Source organism: Hypanus sabinus, chromosome 13 (genome assembly GCF_030144855.1).
Source record: "Hypanus sabinus isolate sHypSab1 chromosome 13, sHypSab1.hap1, whole genome shotgun sequence".
Lineage (NCBI taxonomy): Eukaryota > Metazoa > Chordata > Chondrichthyes > Myliobatiformes > Dasyatidae > Hypanus > Hypanus sabinus.
The window spans coordinates 206391-231288 of record NC_082718.1 but is presented as its reverse complement, the minus strand read 5'-3'; the positions used below and the strand labels follow the sequence as shown (position 1 = coordinate 231288).

General features: G+C 41.6%; 2 protein-coding genes across 6 annotated transcripts in view; one reads left to right on the top strand and one right to left on the bottom strand.

The window, feature by feature from the left end:
* chkb (choline kinase beta) overlaps window positions 1-19427 on the top strand; it is a 43920-nt gene extending 24493 nt beyond the window's left edge. For 2 of the 3 annotated variants that reach the window (XM_059986953.1, XM_059986952.1), the window contains 5 exons: window positions 5580-5694; window positions 6142-6250; window positions 6753-6859; window positions 7761-7842; window positions 9167-19427. In XM_059986953.1, coding sequence (XP_059842936.1) covers window positions 5580-5694; window positions 6142-6250; window positions 6753-6859; window positions 7761-7842; window positions 9167-9223 — 470 coding nt within the window. In that variant the 3' untranslated portion in view covers window positions 9224-19427. The remainder of the gene's footprint in view (window positions 1-5579; window positions 5695-6141; window positions 6251-6752; window positions 6860-7760; window positions 7843-9166) is intronic. The other variant, XM_059986954.1, reaches the window with a different exon arrangement.
* The window catches only part of LOC132403565 (uncharacterized), a 91089-nt gene that overhangs the window by 43773 nt on the left and 22418 nt on the right, over window positions 1-24898 (bottom strand). The gene's annotated exons all lie outside the window — the stretch shown is intronic.

Sequence of the window (24898 nt, the reverse complement as noted above, 5' to 3'; positions counted from 1 at the left end):
TGGTCTTAGACTATCCCACCATAAGAAACATTCTCTCCACATCCACTCTGTTGATGCTTTTCAACATTCAGTAGGTTTCAATGAGGTTCTCCACCTTCATCCTTCTGACTTCCAGTCAGTACAGGCCCAGATGCATCAATCAGTCCTCGTTGTAACCCTTTCATTCTCATGAACCTTCTCTGAACCTCAATGTTTGTGCATCATTTCATAGATAAGGGGCCTAAAACTGCTCACTGTACTCCAAGTGAGGCCTTATAAAGCCTCAACATTACATTCTTGCTTTTATATTCTAGTCCTCTCAAAATGAATGCTAACGATGTATTTTAATGCATACTTTAGATCTGTCTTCACCAGGGAGGACACAAGCAATCTCCCAGATGTTTGGATGGGCCAGGGTCATAAGATATCAGAGGAATTGAGACAGATTGACATTAGGAAAGAAACTGTGATGAGTAGACTGGTAAGACTGAAGGCTAATAAATCCCCAGGTCCAGATGGTCTGCGTCCGAGGATTCTAAAAGAGGTTGCTCAGGAAATAGTGGATGCATTGGTAATCATTTTCCAATTTTCCAATGTTCCTTAGATTCAGGATCAGTTCCTGAGGATTGGAGAGTGGCTAATGTTATCCCACTTTTCAAGAAGGGAGGGAAGGAGAAAACAGAGAACTATCGCCCTGTTAGTCTAACGTCAGTCATGGGGAAGATGCTTGAGTCCATTATTAAGGACGAAATAGTGGCACATCTTGATGGCAGTAATAGAATTAGGCCGAGCCAGCATGGATTTACCAAGGGCAAATTATGCTTGACTAATCTGTTGGAGTTTTTTGAGAGTGTAACAGGGATGTTAGACGAGGGTAAGCCAATGGATGTTGTGTACCTAGATTTTCAGAAGGCATTCGATAAGGTGCCACATAGGAGATTGGTGAGTAAAATCAGAGCTCATGGCATTGGGGGCAGGGTTTCAACATGGATAGAAAACTGGTTGGCAGATAGAAAGCAAAGGGTAGCAGTGAATGGGTGTTTCTCGGACTGGCTGGAGGTGACTAGTGGGGTACCACAGGGCTCTGTATTGGGACCACAGCTTTTTACGATTTATGTCAATGATTTAGATGAGGGCATTGAAAACTATATCAGCAAGTTTGCTGACGATACTAAACTGGGTGGCAGTGTGACATGCGAAGAGGACGTTAGGAGAAAACAGGGAGACTTGGATAGGCTGGGTGAGTGGGCAGATACTTGGCAGATGTCATTCAATGTGAATAAATGTTAAGTTATCCACTTTGGAAGCAGGAACAAGAGGGCAGAGTATTGTCTGAACGGTGTAGAGTTAGGTAAGGGAGAAATGCAAAGAGACCTAGGAGTCCTAGTTCATCAGTCAATGAAGGTGAATGAGCAAGTGCAACAGGCAGTGAAGAGGGCAAATGGAATGTTGGCCTTTATTACAAGGGGAATTGAATACAAGAGCAAGGATGTCCTTTTGCATTTGTACAAGGACCTGGTGAGACCACACCTGGAATATTGTGTACAGTTTTGGTCTCCAGGTTTGAGGAAGGACATTCTGGCAATTGAGGAAGTGCAGCGTAGATTCACTAGGTTGATTCCTGGGATGGCAGGGCTGTCTTACGCAGAGAGATTGGAGAGATTGGGCTTGTACACACTGGAATTGAGGAGATTGAGAGGGGATCTGATTGAAACGTTTAAGATAATTAAAGGATTTGATAGGATTGAGGCAGGAAATATGTTCCAGATGTTGGGAGAGTCCAGTACCAGAGGGCATGGATTGAGAATAAGAGGTCAGTTATTTAAAACAGAGTTGAGGAAGAACTTCTTCTCCCAGAGAGTTGTGGAGGTGTGGAATGCACTGCCTCGGAAGACGGTGGAGGCCAATTCTCTGGATGCTTTCAAGAAGGAGCTAGATAGATATCTGATGGATAGGGGAATCAAGGGATATGGGGACAAGGCAGGGACTGGGTATTGATAGTGAATGATCAGTCATGATCTCAGAATGGCGGTGCAGACTCGAGGGGCCGAATGGTCTACTTCTGCACCTATTGTCTATTTGTCTTCCTCACTTCAGACTCAACCTGCAGTTAACCTTTAAGGAATTCTGCATAAAGAACTCAAGTCCTTTTGCACCTTGGATTTTTGAATTTTCTCTCCTTTTAGAAAATAATCTTTTATTTCTTCTACCAAAGCGCATGACCATACATTTCCCAACACTGTATTCCATCTGCCACTTCTTTGCCCATTCTCCTAATTTCTAGGTCCTTCTGCAGCCTCCCTGCTTCCTCAATACTACCTGCCCCTCTACCTATCTTCATATCATTCACAAGTTTGGCCATAAAGCCATTAATTCCATTATCCAAATCATTGACATATAATGTAAAAAGAAACTGTACCAACACAGACCCCACTAGGCACCCAACTGGAATAGGCTCCTTCTATTCCCACTCTTTGCCTCCTGGTAATGACCCAATGCCCCATTCACCCTAGTATCTTTTTGGAATACTATATGGCCTTAACTTTTGGAGCAGCTTCAAATGCAGCACCTTGTCATAGGCTTACTGAAAATCCAGAACACAATATCCACTGGTTCTTCTTTGTCTTTCCTGCTTATTATTTCTTCACAGAATTCCAGCAGATTTGTCATGCAAGATTTTCCCTTAAGGAAACCATGCTGACTTTGGCCAGGTGCTTCCAAGTACCCCGAAGCTACATCCTTAACTATTGACTCCAACATCTTCCTATCCACTGATTCTTGCAAGATCATTACTAATGCCTCCACAATCTCGTCATCCCTCTCCCCCCTCTCCCCCCTCTCCCCCTCTCCCCCTCTCCCCCTCTCCCCCCCTCTCCCCCCCTCTCCCCCCCTCTCCCCCCTCTCCCCCCCTCTCCCCCCCTCTCCCCCCCTCTCCCCCCCTCTCCCCCCCTCTCCCCCCCTCCCCCCCCCTCTCCCCCCCTCTCCCCCCCTCCCCCCCTCCCCCCCCCTCCCCCCTCTCCCCCCTACACATATTCTGGTCTAGGTGGCCTATTTACCTTCAGACCTTTCGGCTTCCTAAGCACCTTCTCCCTATTAATGGCAACTTCACTCATTTCTGCCCCCTGAAACTCTCAATCTTCCAACATGCTGCTAGTGTCTTCCACAGTGAAGACTGATGCAAAGTACTTACTTGGTCCATTTGCCATTTCCTTGTCCCCTATAGTCACCTATCCAGCATCATTTTCCAGTGGTCTGATAACTTACCTCGCCTCGTTTACTCTTTCTATATCTGAAGAAACTTTTGGTATCCTCTTCAATGTTATTGAGTAGCTTACCTTCATGTTCCATCTTTTCCTCCTTTATGACCTTCTGTTGTTTTTTAAAAGCTTCTCTAACCTCAAACTTCCCACTAATTGTTGCTCTATTAGATACCCTCTCTTTGGCTTTGTCTTCTCTTGTTAGCCACGGTTGTGTCATCCTGCCTTTAGAAATACTACTTCCTCTTTGGATGTGTATATATACTGAGCCTTCTGAATTGCTCCCAGAAAGTCTAGCCATTGCTGGTCTGGCATCATCTTGCTAGTGTTCCTTTCCAATCAATTTCAGCCAGCCCTTCTCTCATGCCTCTGTAATTCCCATTATCTACTATAATACTGATACATCTGACTTAGCTTCTCACTCTCAAATTGCAGGGTGTATCCTGTCATGTTATGGTCACTGGCCTTTAAGGGTTCCTTTACCTTAAACTCTCTGACCAATCCAGATTCTGTGCACCACACCCAATGCAGAATAGCTGATCCCCTATTAGATTCAAACCCAAGTTGCTCTAAAAAGCCATTTTGTAGGTACTGTACAAATTCTCCTTGGGATCCAGCACCAACCTGATTTTCCCAATCTACCTGCATACTGAAATCCCCCATATTTATCGTAACATTGCCCTTTTGATATGCCTTTTCTATTTCCTGTTATAATTTGTAGTCCACACCTTTGTTACTGTTTAGAGTCCTGTATATAACTCCCATCAGGGTCTTTTACCTTTGTAGTTTCTTAGCTCCACTCACAACAATTCTACACCTTGTAATTCTGTCACCTTTTTCTAAGGATTTGATTTCATTTCTTAACCAACAGAGCCACCCCAGCCCTTCTGACTAACTCCCTGTCCCTTTGATACAATGTTAAGCTCCCAGCTATAGTCGTCCCTCAGCCACGACTGGATGATCTCCACAGCATTATACCTGCCAATCTCTAACTGTGCTATAAGTTCATCTACCTTATTCTCTATACATTCAAATATAACATCTTCAATCCTGTATTCATCACCCTTTTCATTTTTCCCCCTTTTTGCATTGCAACTCATCCTGCTGACTGATTTTGCCCTATCATCAGCCTGTCCTTGCTTGCAGTCACACTGGACACTGCCTCTGTTTGTAAACCAGCTGCCCTATTACAATGGTTCCCACCCTCCTGTGCAGCTCTAGCAAACCTGCCAGCAAGGATATTGATTCCCCTCAGAATCAGGTGTAACCCACTCCTTTTGTACAGGTTGCAAGTTCCCTAGAAGAGATCATAATGATCCAGAAATCTGAACCTCTGCCTCCTAACAAATCTCAACACATTTACCTGCCAAATGTTCCTATTTTTGCCCTCACTGGCATATGGCACAGGCAGCAATCCAGAGATTACTACCCAGGATGTCCTGCTTTCTGGCTTTCTACCTAGTTCCCTAAATTCTCTCTTCAAAGCCTGCTGTGCTTTCCTACCTATGTCTCTGGTGCCAATATGCACCAAGACTTTTGGCTGCTCACTCTCCCACTTTAGAATACCACGGACCTGATCCAAAGCATCTTGGCACTTGGGAGGCAAAGTACCATCCAGGTGTCTTTATTGCGTCCATAGAATCTCGTCTCTATTTCTTGAACTGTGGAATATCCTATCACTACTGAAATCCTGTTCACATCTCTTCTGAGCCACAGCGCCAGACTTGGTGCCAGAGACCCAGTTGCTGCAGCTCCACCCAGTAGGTCGTTCTCCACCCCCCCCCCCCCCCAACAGTATCTAAACGGTATACTTATTATTGAGGGGAATAGCCACAGGGATACTCTGTACTGGCTGGCCAGCGCTCTTTTCCGTCTGACAGTCACCCAGTTACCTGCCTCCTGCAACTTGGGGGTGACCTCCTCCCGACAGCTCCTGTTAATCACTTCCTCAGTCTCCTGTATGAGCTGAACGTCATTGAGCTGTGGCTTGGTGCACCTGTTGCAGATGTGGTTATCTGAGAGATTGGAGGTCTCCCAGAATTCCCACATCTTACAGAAAGAACACAACACTGCCCCAGAGTTGTTCTCACTGCTCTAGCTATGCCCTCACAGATTTTTTTTTTTGTCTTTTAGTATTTTGCATAGTTGATTTTTGCACATTGGTTGTGTGTCCATCCTGTTGGATGCAGTCTTTCATTGATGCTATTATATTTCATGTATTTACTGTGAATGTCCATAAGAAAATGAATCTCATGGTTGTGTATAGTGACATTGTACTTTGATAATGAATTTGCTTTGAATTTGTTCTAAATTAGTACTGAGACAGTTCTTCTATTGAATTAGTTTTCTTATTTTTGTTTCTCTTTCAAGGTAACATTCTCTATTTGGCAGACAAAGATGCTGCATCCACAGAGAAATTGATGTTAATTGATTTTGAGTACAGCAGCTATAACTACAGGTAATGACAACTTCAACATTGTACTGTTATCAAGTCACTAAACCAGTATTGTTTTTGTCAATTATAATGCATGTTCCAATAGCAACTTCTTGTTGGAGAGGTTGAGGTGAAGTTTGGAGCTCCAACTTGAGCTGCTGCACTTTTGATATAAACAATTATTACCATATCCCACCCCCAGATGAAGTAACAGCTTGGGAACCACCACCACATCCTGAGTTTGGCAGTATTACCTAGAACCAAGCCATGTTTGCAAATAAAAAGATCTACTTGTTCTTGGGATGGGGGACTATTTATATTTTAGTACACAGTTCAGCTGGATTTGATCACTAACTACAATGGCTATCTTTGGGAGAGGAATGCATTGGGAAGGAGATGTGATGGGTATCTGGATTGCTATTGGGAAGAGGCTGCTTGATTGTTGCTGGTGTACTAACTTTGTGTTTTCAGAGGCTTTGATATTGGGAATCACTTCTGTGAATGGATGTATGATTACACTTACGATCAATGGCCATTCTTCAAAGCTAATAAAGAGAAATATCCCAACCGACAGCAGCAGGTAAGGATATCAGGGAATCCACACGAGTGGTGGAAATCAAATTCCTTCTTCAGCCCTTTACATTTTCCAACTATCATCTCCCAACTTCTCTTAGTTCCCACCCACCCCCACCTGGTTTAGCATATCACCTTCCAGTTTGTACTACTTCCCCTCCCCACTTTATTTTGGCTTCTTTCCCCCTTTCTTTTCAGTCCTGATGAAGGTCTCGGCCTGTAATGTTGACTCCTCTCCATAGATGCCGCTTGACCTGCTGAGTTCCCACAGCATTTTTGTATAGTATAAGTGCACCTTTCTCTCAGATACCAGAATATCTGACACTGACTCATGACCATGTTTTAGTAATAAAATGTCTCTGTGAAGAAACGCCTGCAGAAGTTGTTTAGGAGCGTTTTGCCATCAGGAGGTCTGCTGTCTGTCTTAAAGGTATTCACAGTCAGCTTGAAGAGCAAATGTGATTATGCATTCCCCTTAAATAACATTGAACTCTCCTATATCTCCTCAGCTTCATTTTATCCGCCATTATCTTTCTGAATACTCTGGCAATAAAGGGGACTCAGTGCATGAGGACCAAACAAAAATTGAAGAAGAGATGATCATCGAAATCAACAGGTTGGGCACTTTTGTGGAGTAAATAAGGGATTAAGTTGGTGAGGCAAGCAGTTAAGTGATTCTTATTCTGCACAGTTAACTTCTTGAATCTGAAGATTGATAGACTCAGTAAATGCTGTTTAATCCACTATCCACTCAGAATCCAAAGATATAAGATTCTGCTTGTTGGGACAAGTATACCTCACTTTATACCCACAGGGGAGCTATTGAAGCCTCAGTGTGCACTGGCATGTTATCAAAAATGCAACTGCATGTCGCTCAAGTGTGCTAAAGAGGTACATCAGTTTTAAAATGTGCATCGAACAATACAGTGTCTTTTCTGACAATTTCAAACCATAAAATAATGTCGTTTAGGAATAAACTGATCTCACTGCACTTCATACTTGAGCAAAAGAGCACTTGGAAGAAATGTGATGGCAGCCTTCTGAACACCTGGAAGGTTTTGTTTATCTTACTCACCTCCTGACCTCTTCTCCTGTCTCTGTCCACCTTCATACCATGCAGGCCAGAGCTTGGCTGAACCCTAATACTTGGCAGCTACATTCTGTTGTATCTTCACCTTGACCCCACTGAGACCTTTTCCTGAGCCTTTCAGAGAATAAACTCCTCACCTGCCTCAGTAATCTCCATTTTCCTTTAATGGTTATATTGCATCTTCCAATCCCTCAGTACACTCCTCTTTAACTTTCTCTAATATAGCCACAAGTAACTTCTTCCCCACCAACCAAACTGCTGTGAAGGAGACTGAAGGGCAATGTGCCTGGGGGATTGTTACTCTTAATCTAAGCTGCTCTGCTGTGTAACTGAGACCTGTGCACATTGTGGGAGGTGGTTGTCTTGAAATGATAACAGATTGGTTTTGGAAGGCTCAACTAATGCAATATACCTTTCTTTTCAAAAGGTATGCCCTAGCCTCTCACTATCTGTGGGCACTTTGGGCTATTATACAAGCAAAGATTTCCACAATTGAGTTTGGGTACATGGTGAGTTGTGTGGGTATATTTCTGCCACTCCTGATTATACAGCCACCTCAATTACTTTCTTCTCCCACCTTTATGTTAAGAGGGCAACAGGGCTGGAAGAATTGTGTTGACATGGAATGGAAAGTAGCTAACAGAAAAGTAAGTTGAGATAACTGGATTAGTTTTAGAATAGTAGTCAATAAACAGGGCAAAGCCACAAGACCATAAGAGTAAAATTAGGCCATCTAGCCCATCAAAGCCTAAAGAATTAGTGCTGGCACTCAACTATTAATAATTGCAATTCAGACTGGGTGTGAGGGACTTAAGCAGATTTGCTGATGATACACAGGTGGGTGTTAGCAAGTCTTGGGGAGCACACAGCCATAGGGATATGGCGGGTGGACAAGGAGGTGGCAAATGACGTCTGATATGGGAAAACGTGAGGTTCTTAATTTCAGAAAGAAAAATGAACATGTGAAGTATCACTGACACTACAGGGAGGCAACTGAATGTTGTGTGACACAGGATCAGGGAGCGGAGTGAATGAGTAGATGTTTATATCAGCTAATTGAGAACACTGATGGGATGTTAGCCTTTATTGTAATGGGTATGGAGTGTAGATGGAGATGTTTTGCTCTTTTGCAAGGAGCAGGTGAGAGTACATGTGGAGTATGTATTCAGATGTGAGCTCCATGTTTGAAGAAGAATTTGTTTGTACTGCAGGACTACAGAGAAGATTCACAAGATTCATTCTGGGAGATGATATCTGAAATGTTGAACAAGTTGGGCCTATACTCATTCATCTGCAGCAAAGTGAGAGGTGTGATCTTATGGAAAGATTTAAGATTATGTCAGAGATTGACAGCGTGGATGTTGAGGGGTGAAATGAGGGGCACGTTTGATAATTAGTTTAGTGTTCATTCATTTCAGACAGAAGGCAGAATACCTGCTTGTGAAAAGTCATGAAACTTTGGAATTCTTAGCCCTGGAAAGCATTAGAGACCAATACATTGCCATTATCATGTTAAATATAGTCAGCAAAGGGGTGTCTATAGGTATGAGAAGGGAGTTAAAAGAATGATGTGGAGGCCAAAGTATGAAGCCATGGTTTTATTGAATGGTGGAGCAAGACATGAGAGACCAGTTTCGTTGACTGCAGCCCTTGTGCTTTCTCATTCTCAGTGTTTGCTCTCCCTTTCCACCTTATGCTCTCCCTCTCCCTTTCAACCCCAGCTTTCATTCTTGCTGGCTGTGGTGCTTTTTCCATTCTTATTCACATTTTAAAATTGTGGGTAATTCAGAGTCATACGCTCAGAAGTATTGACATGCAATTTCTTTGTTTCAGGATTATGCCCTGTGCAGAATGGAAGCCTACTATGAACAGAAAAGAATATTCGCTTGATTTGCTTTTGAGCAATAGCACTGTTGTCTTGCTCAGAATTCAACACACCTCTGCTACACTTTCCTTTTATTAAAAAAAAATTGCTTTCATTTCAAATTTGTCCAGGACAATTTCATACCTGATCAGTGGACTGCACTTTGAGAGCACACAGACACATGCTAATGTACAAGTCAAATTGCAATACTTTGCTAGGAATGATGAGCATTGACTTCTTGGGGGGGGGAACAAAAGTAGCTTCCAGCAGCAGCTGTGTGAAGCCCTGGGCTGCAGGTGTTCCTGTAAGAGTCTGCACCAATGTTTATTCAGTGTGTTCCCATACTGTATATCTTTGTCCTTCCTGTGCCCCAGCAGTCTCCTAACCCAGTAGTGTACAGATCTTCAAAGTTTATCCTTGAAAAGCTGAGATTTGGTTTAAAGTAATGGTTTTTGTTGGGTAGCATGAGTGAGACAAATAAGGACTTCTTGTGTCCTGATGTAGGGTCTCGACCCGAAACATCGACAGTGCTTCTCCTTATAGATGCTGCCTGGCCTACTGTGTTCCACCAGCATTTTGTGTGTGTTGTTTGTATTTCCAGCATCTGCAGATTTCCTCGTGTTTGTTTCTTGTGGTTTATTTTTGTTTGTTAATTTATGAAGTGTCTGGAAAGGCCAGCACTTGTTCACAACACTAAATAAACACTAAATGCCTTTAAGAAGTTGAAAATAATTGCCTTGAAATGTATGTATTCTTGCTGTAAAAATATTTTCACATTGTTGGGTAGGGTGTTACCCTGTGATGATGAAGAAATGACCCCACATCAGCCTGACTTGGAGGAGAATCCATGGGAGGTGTTCCTGTGCTTCTGCTACCTTTGTCCTTGATTGAAAAGCACACCCTACTCAAAAGTAATGTTTTAATAAGTATTGTTTTGAATACACTTATACACCATTTGAAGAAAATAAAGCAATGTGGTTCTGAGCAATGCAAACTAGATGAATTTAACCTCAGATCAAACATGTTAAGCTGAGGTTGAGTAAGGGTTATCTGTCCAGATTCCACTGCAGAAATTGAACAGAAAACTTGAGGGAAAATGTAAACCATAAAATTCCTCAGTGATCTCAAGTGGAAAATAAATGTTGCAGTCAAATGAATTGCATTTCTAATTTCACTTTCCACTTTGCATGACTTGCTTCTGTTTCTTTTTAAATCCCGTTTCTACTGAACAGGGTTCAGACACCAAGACCAGTCACTAAATAAAGCTTGCATTAACTCCCATCTTGGGGGCATATTTCAGCATCAGTGACCCAATTGGTGATTATCACAGCTGCTCAGTCAGGCTTCCCACTGGGTTCATGTTTCTCATTTGCTGCAGGTAATAGTGACTCTTAGCTTATTCTGTCAGTGGTTGGCTCATCCACTAAGTGTAGCTCCTGGCTGGATAACATGTAGGATACATCCCAGCTATACTTTGCTAAGCCCTGCTAGTATATTTATACCATTGGAAAGTAGTTTCTTTGGAGAAATTAATCCTAGTGCATTAACTAAAATAAACAAGTGATTGTTGCAGGAAATTAATTTTCCCAAGTAGCTTAAGACTGGCAGAATGTTGAGTAATGCTTGTAATATTTCACTTTTGATAATCAGGTTTGTACATTCTATATGAAAGGCATTCAATATGTGTCCACAATCATTCCAGATCCTATTCAATGTGTGTGTTTCCTCCTTGTAAAGTGTTTACCGACTTCCCTCAGCTTATTGGCCTGTAAGTAATTGTAAGCCTCTAATGCTGCAACTAAATCTCCTCTTAATCAGGAGGGGAGAGTGAACTAAGATGAATCCAAGACTTGTTGCAGGATTTCAACTTGAAATGTCAGCAATTCCTTTCCTTCCAAAATAGCTGCTCAGTCCACTGACTCCCTTCTACAGATTGTTGCTCCAGATTCCTGCAGTCTTTTGTACTCCTCATTCTCAAACTGTTCCTTCGAATCTTTTCTGTATCCCCTTTCGGATCTTTTCTCAATCCTGAGGTAAGGTAGGTGAGCTAAATTTTAAATCTAACTGCTACCACCTTCCTTCTCCCCCGCCCTCCCCATTACCAAATTGAGAGACGGAGAAGCATCAGTGGTGCTGTCAAGCTTTTGGAGACAGGGCATACTTTGTTCAAGATGTATTTTATTGACAGCTAAGTCAGTACAGTTGCAACAGGTAATGAGAACCATCACCGAAAAATCCAAACCAATTCGCTCTTGGAAAATGTCCATCGCCTTTTTTTCCATTTGCTGGAGTCTTCTTACTTGTGCAGTTTGTTTGGGGGGGGGGGAGGGGAAAATCTACAGATGCTGAATATTCAAAGCAACACACTCAAAACACTGGAGGAAATCAGTAGCACAGGCTGTATTTATAGTAAAGAGTAAACAGTCAACGTTTCAAACCCAAAACGTCAACTGTTCTCTCTCTTCTGTAGGTGCTGCCTGGCCTGCTCTGTTCCTCGGAGTTTTGGTGCTATGGCAGATTATTTTATTTAACTTAGAATCAAAAACAAAAGTGTCCACTCTTTTTCCAAGTTGTTCATGCTCTTTTTATAATGTGTCGTCTGTTCATTTTATCTGGATCTTGATTCATGAGTTCACTTCGTAAATAAAATATTGCTGTGTACTACGTGGTACTAAATTCTGCATTCTCAATGTTCAATAGGTACATTTAATGTCAGAGAAATGTATACAATATACATCCTGAAATTGAGGCTTTGGAGGAATCCTGTCTAAGTCCTTTATCTTTGAGCTGGAATTCCATTTTGATAGCATGGCATTGCCATCTGAACAAAATTTGTCCCAAGTCAATTTCATGGATTTGGCAGGATTGTATCAAATTCTGGAAATAGTAATTCTATGGCTGTTATATTTTAAATATGGAAATTGAATGTGCATTTGTTTTTCAATTTTAGATTTTCTGTTCTTCATGTATGGTGGAACACAGGCCACTCATCCCAGCAGATGCTTGAGTTTCACATTGCTATCTCCTAACTTCAGTGTATCCTGCAGCAACATGTACTTTGTGCAAGTATATTTATCTTCTTGTTGCAGTTATTTGTAGGGCTGAGTTCCACCTGTTACGCCATAAGATATAGGAGCAGAAATGGGCCAGTTGGCCCAACGGGTCTGCTCCACTATTCAATCATGGGCTGATCCAATTCTTCCAGTCATTCCCACTCCCTTGCCTTCACCCCATACCCTGGCTAATCAAGAACCTATCTATCTCTGCCATAAATACACCCAATGATTTGGTCTCCACAGCCACTCGTGGCAACAAATTCCACAGATTTAGCACCCTCTGACTAAAATAATTTCTCTGCATCTCAGTTCTAAATGGACGTCCTTCAATCCTGACGTCATGCTGTCTTGTCCTAGACTCCCCTACCATGGGAAATAACTTTGCCATATCTAATCTGTTCAGGCCTTTTAGCATTCGGAATGTTTCTATGAGATCCTCCCTCATTCTCCTGAACTCCAGGGAATACAGCTCAAGAGCTGCCAAACATTCCTCATACTGTAACCCTTTCATTCCTAGAATCATTCTTGTGAATCTTCTCTGAAACCTCTCCACTGTCAGTATATCCTTTCTAAAATAAGGAGACCAAAACTGCACACAATGCTCCAAGCGTGGTCTCACGAGTACCTTACAGAGTTTCAACATTACATCTCTGGTCTTATATTCTATACCTCTAGAAATGAATGCAAACATTGCATTTGCCTTCTTCACAACCAACTCAATCTGGAGGTTAACCTTTAGGGTATCTTGCACAAGGACTCCCAAGACCTTTTCCATCTCTGCATTTTGAATTCTCTCCCCATCTAAATAATAGTCTGCCCATTTATTTCTTCCATTGAACTGCATGACCATACACTTTCCAACATTGTATTTCATTTGCCACTTCTTTGCCCATTCCCCTAACTATCTGAGGCTCTCTGTTTCCTCAGCACTACCTGCTTCTCCACCTATCTTTGTATCATCGGCAAATTTAGCCAGCTTGAGTAAAGAAATATTCCTGTTGGGTATATTTTTATTATCCTATTTGCAATTCTAACTTCATCTTTCTTCATCTACCCCATCAGACCCTCAAATTATTTCTCTCTCTAACAGAATCAATCAGTTGGATCGATTGAGATAACATATCTGAAAGGGTATTCCCACCATTGGGGTAAATACAATGAATGTTTTGCTGATCTTTCAAGATCAACAATTGTACACAATGTTTATGGCTTAACTTGAATGACATTTTCTATCCCTTCAGAAACTATGAACACAGTAAAAAATAAGTTTATCACACTTTTTCTTGAACTCCAGTTTCACGTATATTATTTTTTATCTTCAATGTTACATCTACTATGTTCACTTCTATTATATCTTGCATATGTTCGACTAGCTACAAGCCAATCTGCCTAGTTCTGCAGTTGAGAGGATTGACAGCTTCAGGCCTGTTGAAATTGTCTAAATATAATTTGAGAGAATAAATTATCTACCACATAAACAATGCAATCAGTTCTCTTTGGCTTGATTTTCAGGTTGTTACTGCATCTATTTACATGGATACAGTGGATCTAGAAAGTTTTGTGAACCCTTTAGAATTTTCTCTATTTCTGAATAAATATGACCTCAAATGTGATCAGATCTTCAAGTAAGCCCTAGAACTTTATGAACAGAACCCAATTAAATAAATAACACAAAAAACATTTAACTTGTTCATTTATTTATTGAGAAAAAATATCCAATATTATCCATGTTTGTTGGAAAAAAGTATATGAACAGCTGGATTATCAGTTCATTTAAAGGGGAAATAAAAGGTGTTTCAATCAATGGGATGACAGTCAGGTGTGAATATGGGAGGCCTTGTCCTATTTAAAAAAACATAAATCTGTGTCTTTACTATCAAAGTCTGATCTTCACCATACAGGTTTCGGAAGTGTGCCATGCCTTGATCAAAGGAGCTTTCTGAGGACCTCAGGAAAAAAGTTATTGATTCTCACTGGGCAGGAAAAAGATAAAACAACATTTCTAAAGATTTTGGGGTCCACCAACCCACAGTCAGGCAGATGACATAGAAATGAAGGAAATTAAATACTGTTGTTACTCTCTCTGGAGTGGTCGAACAATAAAAACCACTCCAAGAGCAAGGTGTATAATACCAGGTTAATATCTAAGGAGCTACAGGCCTCTCTTGCATTGGCTAATGTCAGTGTTGATGTGTCTACTATCAGGCAAACACTGAACAACAATGGTGTGCATGGTAAGATTGCAAGGAGAATACCACTACTCCCCAAAAACATTGCTGACCATTTAAAGTTTGCTAAAGACTATGTGGAAAAGCCAGAAGGCTATTGGAAGAATATTGTGAACAGATGAGTCCAAAATAGAACTTTTTGGATTAAATGGGAAGAGTTATGTTTGGTGAAAAGCAAACACTGCATCCAGCATAAGAACCCGATTCCATCTGTGAAATGTGGTGGCAAGTGTCATGGTTTGGGCCTGCTTTGCTGCCTGGGGACCAGGATGGCTTGCCCTCATTGATGGAATTATAAATTCTGAATTGTACCGGCAAATTCTACAGGAAAATGTCAAGGTATCTGTCCAAGAACAAAAGCTCGAGGAAGTGGGTCATTCAGCAAGACGACATTAGTTAGTCGACCAAAGAATGGTTAAAGCAGAAGAAATGTCATGTTTTGGAATGGCTGAGTCAAAGTCCTGACCTTAATCCCATAGAAATGTTGTGGAAGGACCTGAAGCAAGCAGTTCGTGCAAGGAACCCCACCAACATCCCAGAGTTGAAGCAGTTTTGCAAGGAGGAATGGTCTAACATCCCTCCAAACTGATGTGCGGGACTGATCAACAGTGACCAGAAATGGTTTGGTTGAAGTTGTTGCTGTACAAGGGGTTCATACGAGTTAGAGAACCAAAGGTTTACATACTTATTCCAACAAATGCATGTAATATTGGATCATTTTTCTCAATAACTTAACAAGTATAATGTTTTTGTATTATTTATTTAATTGGGTTCTCTTTATCTGGTTTTAGGGCGTGTGAAGATTTGAACACATTTTAGGTCATACTTATGCAGAAATAGAGAATTCTAAAGGGTTTGAAAACTTTCTAGTACCATTATAAGTCACTAAACATCATCCACAAATAGTCTACTGAAGGGATTTAATTTTTTTTATTGGAATTATGAATAACGTGCACCTAATACAATAGGGAGGACCTCCCCTACTGGGAAAGGTTCCATTGAATCGGGAAGGCAATTAGAATACTATCAACAAGGGCAAATGGAAGCTATGCACAAAATTTTTAATTGGGGGTAGGCAGAGGTAGTAGAATATTATTTTGGGGGAAACCTAAAAGAATTGATAAGACTTAGAACAATAAAACTTGACAATAAATGCATGCCAAAAGGGCAATTCGGGGACACCAGTCACCCCAACTATAAACAGTTTCAGCTGCTTTCTGCAAGCTACTAGACTTATAAATTCACATGTCTATCCATTGTGACGGAGTCATTAACACAATGATTTTTATTCCCTCACGTGGGATGGATGTAAGATTTAAATTTAATGTTACAATAATCATGGGGGACTTCAATAAGCAGTTAGATTGGGAAAATCAGATTTGTGCCGGATTACAGGAGAGGGAATATCTAGAGTGCCTACAAAATGGCTTTTTAGAGCAGCTCAAGGTTGAGCCCGTTGGAGGATCAGCTACTTTGGACTGCATGTTGTGCAATGAACCAGAATCGATTAGAGAGCTTAAGGTAAAAGAGCCCTTAGTGACGTGATCATAATATGAATTCACCCTGAAATCTGAGGTGAAACCAAAGTCCAATGTATTGGTATTACAGTGGAGTAAAAGGAATTACAGGGCCAATAGAGAGGTGTTGGCTAGAATTGATCAGAAAAGGACACTGGCAGGAATGACTGAAGAGCAGCAATGGCTGGACACCTGAAAGCAACTCGGAAGGCACAGGATATATATATATCCCAAAGATGAAGTGCTCTAAAGGAAAGATGACAACAGTGGCTAACAAGAGAAGTTAGAGCCAACATAAAAGCTAAAGAGAGGACATGTAATAAAGTAAAAATTAATGGGAAGTAGAGGATTGGGACACTTCTAAAAACCAGCAGAAGACAATTTAAAAAGTCATTAAGGTAAAGGTGGAGACCAAAGATGATACCGGAAGTTTCTTCAGATACATGAAGTGTAAAAGAGAGGCAAGAGGGGATATCGGACTGCTGGAAAATGATGCTGGAGAGGTAGTATTGGGGGACAATGAAATAGCAGACGGACTGAATAAGTATGTTTGCATCAGTCTTCACACTGGAAGACACTAGCAGTATGGTGGAAGTTCCAAGTGTCAGGAGGCATGAAGAGTGTCAAGTTACCATAACTAGAAAGAATGTTATCATTAATTTCAAGAAGTCTGTACTCACTGACATTTAAAAGGATGAGGTGGGATCTCGCTGAAATATTTTGAATGTTGAAAGGCCTAGACAGAGCAGATGTGGAAAGGAGGTTTCCCATGGTGAGGGAGTCTAAGACAAAAGGGCACAGCCTCAGGATAGAGGGGTGTCAATTTAAAACGGATGCAGAGAAATTTCTTCAGCCAGAGGGTGGTGAATTTGTGGAATTTATTACCACAGGTAGCTGTGAAGGCCAGGTCATTGGATGTACTTAAGGCAGAACATAACAGTTTCTTGATTGGACACGGCATCAAAGGTTACAGGGTGAAGGCCAGGAGTGGGGCTGAGAAGTGATAAAAAGTATCAGCCATGATTGAATGACATTACAGACTCAATGGACCAAATGACCTAATTCTGCTCCTATGTCTTATGGTCTAAGTAGAGGAGTGTGCTAAAAATGCATCTTTGAGCTGTACTAGTGTAGATTGTCAGTGAGGTGGTGATCTTATTTGCTATACGCAATGACTAGTCTTCTGGCGAGATGATCATTGAGATCAACAAGTTGGACACTTGTACAGAATGATCAAGGGGATAAGGTTGTAATGATTTTATTCTAGTTTAAGTTTAAGTTGAGAGAGACTGTGGGCTGCTCCCAGAACATCCTTAGGTTGTGGTGGTTGTTAAGACAAGCAATACATTTCATTGTATGTTTTAATGTATGTGTGATAAACGAATCTGAATCTGAATTGTGTCAAATAAATACACCTAAACTGTAGTATCTAAAGTCCAGCAGACTCAATGGATTAAACTGCATCCATCACCTATCTGGACCCACAGATATCAGACAAAGTCTCTGGGGTTAATTGTATGTCACTGTTCGCCTGTAGGGGAGTTCTGATTCTGTTAATATCCTGGAGAGCTCTGATGCAAACTTGGTCCAGAAAGTGCCAGGAGTGGATCAGTTGGAACACATCCCTCTGGTGTGAACGTGTACCTCCCCAAACTGGGCCTTTCTAGGATTTGCTTTTCAAACCACAGAAACAGGTAGTGAAGGGGGAATCAAGTCAACCCTTTGTGCCTGTGCCAGACTTTAAGAACTATCCAAGAGTAATTCCCTCACCCCCAGCACTGTGTAGAACCAGAGTTGATGTACAGGGTGCTGCACTGAAATGTTTCAGCCCCCACTCTGAGAAGGTGAGCCTCGAACACGTCACCAGTGCACTGTGTACTGGTTCAGAGAGCATCCAAATGAGATGGATGTTTGCAGCCTTTTGAACACCACATGAGGGGAAGATTATTGATCTTTCTCACCTCCGGTCTCCTTTTCTTATCTCTATCCACATTCACACCAGTCAAGCCAGAGCTGAGCTGAACATCCCCTCGTCCCCCCAATGCATTTGCTAGCTTCATTCTGTTGTATTCCCCACTGAGATCTTTCCTTGAGCTTTGCTGAAAATAAACCCCTCACCTGCCTTGGTGATCTCCATCTCCCATAAATATTTACACTGCAGCTTCCAAACCCTCACCATATTCCTCTTGTTCCAAGTTCAAGTTTATTGTCATTCTACTGCACACATGTATACAGCTAAACAAAAGAATATTCCTCCGGGACTAAGGTGCAAAACAGAGTACATATTTAATGTACAGCATATACAATAATATTAACCCAATAATATTAACAGAATTATTTTAATAGATAAAGTATTCTGTAGACGTACATGGGTGTTTTGAAGTATCACTGTCTGAGGAAGAAGCTGTAACCCAGCATAACAGTCCTTCTTATACTGCAATACCTTCAGCCTGATGGTAAGAGGTCAAAGAGAGTGTAGGACTGATGGCCTCTTTCTTTGATTTTCTCTTTCCTTGTTCCCACCACCACAACTACCAACCCTCTTTGTCTAAACCATGCTTAAGGAGACTGAAGGACTGTAAACCTGGGTCTGTGTTATTTGTCTAAGCTATTCTCTAGCCCTGTGCAGTTTTATGTCACTGTCTTCAAGGACTTTGACTGACATTGGCTGGAGATTTTCATTGGACATTGACATTGACAATCTTTCTAGAATCACTAGGACCCTAATCCTAATGGTTCCAGAAGGCTGGAAAATTACAAATTTCATCCACTTTTCAAGAAAGGAGAGAGGCAGAAGAAAGAAAATTATCAACTGGTTTTAATATCTTTTAATGTACCAATGAGGAATCAAGGATTGGAGTGTAAGAAAGGAGTTAATTGTGATTCCTCCAAAGTAGATGTCAGAATAAAATGGAAATTCAAAGACAAAATGATGTCAGTTTGGAAAGAGCTGGAGATGTGCACGAGTGCACCTCCCTGAAATGAAATACTGAATGATATTTTCTTCCTCACAGATCTATTATGCCCATTTTCCTAAATTATTGTGACTGGTCAGAAGGTTGTAAGTGATAAGGTACAGCTGGTACCATGGAGAGTTTGAAAAAGTACTGCAGTGAAAATCATGTTATGCTTTGAAAGAAATATAAACAGTATAAAAAGGGACACATTCTTTGTGCATTGGGGAGAGGGGGTTGTGAGACAGTACTTAGAGAGAGTCAGAATATGTTGAATCAGAGTTAGAGAGAAAACAGGCTGTGTGAGATTGTCGGACCTGAGACCCCCCCCCCCCCCCCTGACATTGCAGAGTTTGGCTTGTTTAGTGAAAGGTAGTATTATTTTGATTTCTGTACTGGTACTGCTCTAGACATTTGTTTTGCTTTCTGTATTGCATTTGTGCCGGTTCTAATAAAATGTTTTCTTATGGTTGAATACACGTGAAGTGTCTCCTTTGTTCATGGATGCATATACAAATACCCAGAGCGGAATAAGGAAAGAACACATAATGAAATTTAAAATAATTTTTCATTACAGGAGGTAACACATCATCCTGAAGTCCTGTTTAATCTCCTCTCACTCCCCTCCCTAAATGGACCCCAGTGCTGGTAATGTTGGCCCGGGGCAGGTCAAAAATGGTGAGCTTAACACTTCCATCTGGCCCTCTTTTACCAGCTACAGCCCAGAATAAAATACATTGGCAAAGTCTGATCCCAGCACTCCCTGGTCTGTCCAAATCCCCAGCCTGTACCTGCCAAGGACTTCCAACACACTCTAATACCACATGGGACTTATTCTGAGACTGTTGGGGGCTCTTGGTGGTGGGGGTTGAGAAGACAGGGAGAGAGAATGGAACAGTGAGTGAGAAGGAGTGAAAGAGAGAAGTGGGGGGGAATGATGGGAAGGAGAGGTGGAGCAATCAAAAAATGTGGGTAAAGGTAAAGCTGGTTAGTATGGAGATACAGACGAGAGCCCTCTGTGAGGTTGCCACCCGATTCCTGGCTCCCACCTTTTCCCTTTTGGAAAACGATGGCTGGATGTAACCAGAAATCCCTTCTCACTTTTCCCCAACTTCCTCTGATAATTTCCCAGCCTCCAGACTGCCAGAAACCCTTCAAAATGAAGGGATGGGAATCCCCTTGATGAGGGTCCCCTCCTGCTCTGCACCACTGTCCGTGTGGGTGAGATCACACTGTGGGTTGGGGAACAGGCAAAACTGTAGGTGTGGTACAGTGAGGGAGGGAATAGTGTGAGGCCTGTGTGGGGAACAGCAGACTGTGGCTAGGGAATGGTGAGGAAAGGGTCGGTGTGAGGCCTTTGTGGGATTTTTGTTCATGTCAATGCCATCCAACTCACTGTGGATATCATGATACAGATTTAGATTTATTTACTACATGTACATCAAAACACAGTGAAATGGTTGTCTGTGTTAACACATTCAGGCAACAACATAGCAAGATTACAATATTCAGCAGCACTGAATGAGACAACAGTAACAAAACAAGCCCCTTCCTCATCCTCCGACACACAGAAAGGCCTCCACCCCAGGATAAGTTGCCACCAGTCCTTGGCCTTTCATACACTCGCCCACATCCTGAGACAGGAATCTCTCCCTCCTCCTTCCTTTCCGTAGCCTCCACTATTCCCCTTCTCTTTACTACTTTTCCAAGGTCCAATGTCCACTCTTGTCTCTCTCTTAACCTTAATATATCTTAAAACATGTTTTGGAATCAGATTATGGACTACATTGCCATTGTATTTCATCTTCTCCTCCATTTTTTTTTTAGTTGTACTCTGTTGGCTTTTAAAGTTTTTCCCAATCTTTGGGGTTCCCACAAATCCTTGCTGTATTGTATGCTTGTTCTTTTCCTTTTATGCTGTCACTGACTTTCTTAATCAGCCATAGTTACCTCATCCTCCCCTTAAAGCACTACTCCTTCCTTGGGATGAAATTCTGTTGTCTCCTGAAACACTCTCATTTTTTTCATTTTTATATCCTTTTTATTAATGATCAAGATCAACAAAAAGAAGATACATTAAGTCAATATGTCATTATATACATTGAAGAATTAAATTAGCAAATAACTGATTGACAAAGCTAAGCAATATATCAATAACAGTCTTTCTTCATATGAAAGTCCTGCCATCCCAGGAATCAATCTGGTGAACCTTCTCTGTACTTCCTCTATGGCAAGAATGTCTTTCCTCAGATTAGGGGACAAAACTGCACACAATATTCTAGGTGCGGTCTTATAGACAATAGGTGCAGAAGTAGACCATTCGGCCCCTCGATTCTGCACCGCCATTCTGAGATCATGGCTGATCATTCACTATCAATACCCAGTCCCTGCCTTGTCCCCATATCCCTTGATTCCCCTATCCATCAGGTATCTATCCAGCTCCTTCTTGAAAGCATCCAGAGAATTGGCCTCCACCGTCTTCCGAGGCAGTGCATTCCACACCTCCACAACTCTCTAGGAGAAGAAGCTCTTCCTCAACTCTGTTTTAAATAACTGACCTCTTATTCTCAATCCATGCCCTCTGGTACTGGACTCTCCCAACATCTGGAACATACCAAGGCCTTGTACAACTGCAGTAGAACCTCCCTGCTCCTGTACTCAAATCCTTTTGCTATGAATGCCAACATACCATTTGCCTTTTTCACCGCCTGCTGTACCTGCATGCCCACCTTCAATGACTGGTGTACAATGACACCCAGGTCTCGTTGCATCTCCCCTTTTCTTAATCGGCCACCGTTCAGATAATAATTTGTTTTCCTGTTCTTGCAACCAAAGTGGATAACCTCACATTTATTCACATTAAATTGCATCTGCCATGAATTTGCCCACTCACCTAACCTATCCAAGTCACCCTGCATCCTCTTAGCATCCTCCTCACAGCTAACACTGCCGCCCAGCTTCGTGTCATCCGCAAACTTGGAGATGCTGCATTTAATTCCCTCGTCTAAATCATTAATATATATTGTAAACAACTGGGGTCCCAGCACTGAGCCTTGCGGTACCCCACTAGTCACTGCCTGCCATTCTGAAAAGGTCCCATTTACTCCCACTCTTTGCTTCCTGTCTGCCAACCAATTCTCTATCCACATCAATACCATACCCCCAATACCGTGTGCTTTAAGTTTTCACACTAATCTCCTGTGTGGGACCTTGTCAAAAGCCTTTTGAAAATCTAAATATACCACATCCACTGGCTCTCCCCATCCACTCTAATAGTTACATCTTCAAAAAATTCTATAAAATATGCTTTTCCTTTCACAGATCCATGCTGGCTTTGTCCGATGATTTCACCTCTTTCCAAATGTGCTGTTATCACATCTTTGATAACTGACTCTAGCATTTTCCCCACCACCGATGTCAGACTAACCGGTCTATAATTCCCCGGTTTCTCTCTCCCTCCTTTTTTAAAAAGTGGGGTTACATTAGCCACCCTCCAATCCTCAGGAACTAATCCAGTATCTAAAGAGTTTTGAAAAATTATCACTAATGCATCCACTATTTCTCGGGCTACTTCCTTAAGCACTCTGGGATGCAGACCATCTGGCCCTGGGGATTTACCTGCCTTTAATCCCTTCAATTTACCTAACACCACTTCCCTACTAACATGTATTTCCCTCAGTTCCTCCATCTCACTAGACCCTCGGTCCCTTACTATTTCCAGAAGATTACTTATGTCCTCCTTAGTGAAGACAGAACCAAAGTAGTTATTCAATTGGTCTGCCATGTCTTTGTTCCCTATTATCAATTCACCTGTTTCTGACTGTAAAGGACCTACATTTGTCTTGACCAATCTTTTTCTTTTCACATATCTATAAAAGTTTTTACAGTCAGTTTTTATGTTCCCTGCCAGCTTTCTCTCATAATCTTTTTTCCCCTTCCTAATTAAGCCCTTTGTCCTCCTCTGCTGGTCTCTGAATTTCTCCCAGTCCTCAGGTGTGCCACTTTTTCTGGCTAATTTGTATGTTTCTTCTTTGGACTTGATACTATCCCTAATTTCCCTTGTCAGCCATGGGTGCACTACCTTCCCTGGTTTATTCTTTTACCAAACTGGGATGAACAATTGTTGTAGTTCATCCATGTGATCTTTAAATGCTTGCCATTGCATATCCACCGTCAACTCTTTAAGTATCATTTGCCAGTCTATCTTAGCTAATTCACGTCTCATACCTTCAAAGTTACCCTTCTTTAAGTTCAGAACCTTTGTTTCTGAATTAACTATGTCACTCTCCATCTTAATGAAGAATTCCACCATATTATGGTCACTCTTACCCCAAGGGGCCTCGCACGACAAGATTGCTAACTAACCCTTCCTCATTGCTCAATACCCAATCTAGAATGGCCTGCTCTCTAGTTGGTTCCTCGACATGTTGGTTCAGAAAACCATACTACATACATTCCAAGAAATCCTCTTCCTCAGCACAGTAACCAATTTGGTTCACCCAATCTATATGTAGATTGAAGTCACCCATTATAACTACTGTTCCTTTATTGCACACATTTCTAATTTCCTGTTTAATATCATCCCCAACCTCACTACTACTGTTAGGTGGCCTGTACACAACTCCCACCAGCGTTTTCTGCCCCTTAGTGTTATGCAGCTCTACCCATATCGATTCCACATCCTCCAGGCTAATGTCCTTCCTTCCTATTGTGTTAATCTCCTCTCTAACCAGCAATGCTACCCCACCTCCTTTTCTTTCCTCTCTATCCCTCCCGAATATTGAATATCCCTGGATGTTGAGCTCCCATCCTTGGTCACCCTGGAGCCATGTCTCTGTGATCCCAACTATATCATATTCATTAATAACTATCTGCACATTCAATTCATCCACCTTGTTACGAATGCTCCTCGCATTGACACATAAAGCCTTTAGGCTTGATTTTACAACACTCTTAGCCCTTATACAATTATGTTGAAAAGTGGCTCTTTTTGCTTTTTGCCCTGGATTTGCCTGCCTGCCACTTTTACTTTTCACCTTACTACTTTTTGCTTCTACCCTCATTTTACACCCCTCTGTCTCTCTGCACTTGTTCCCATCCCCCTGACACATTAGTTTAAAGCCTCCTGAACAGCAGTAGCAAACGCTTCCCCTAGGACATTGGTTCCAGTCCAGCCCAGGTGCAGACCATCCTGTGTATACCGGTCCCACCTCCCCCAGAACTGGTTCCAATGCCCCAGAAATTTGAATCCCTCCCCCTGCACCATTTTTCAAGCCACGTATTCAACTGAAATATCCTCCTATTTCTACTCTGACTAGCACGTGGCACTGGTAGTAATCCAGAGATTATTACCTTTGTGGTCCTACTTTTTAGTTTATCTCCAAACTCCCTAAATTCACCTTATTGGACCTCATCCCGTTTTTTACCTATATCATTGGTACCTATGTGCACCACGACCACTGGCTGTTCACCCTCCCATTCCAGAATGTCCTGCAGCCGCTCAAAGACATAGGATAAGTTAATAATAAATTATATTGTGATTGGAGTTCAACTCTTTGTTTGAATAAATCAATGTTAGGAGAGATTGCATAAATATTATCCAAGTCTTTAATTTGTTTGGAAATCTTATCTAACTCTGTTTTTGTCTGTTTCTTATGCTGAGCTAAATAGGAGATTATCTGACCGCGCAAATATGCTTTAAATGTATCCCATATAATCAATTTCGACACATCTCCCGTGTTATTAAAAAGAAAAAAATCTTTTATCTGAGTCTCAATAAATTTGACGAAGTCTGAACTTTGTAATAAATTTTCTGGAATACACCAAGGCAAATTTACAATAACAATGTCATTCAATTCAAAAGCAAAGCTTAAAGGTGCATGATCTGAAAGAACTATAACATCATATTCACATTTCGGGACTTTGGACAAAAATCGGGGATCAGCT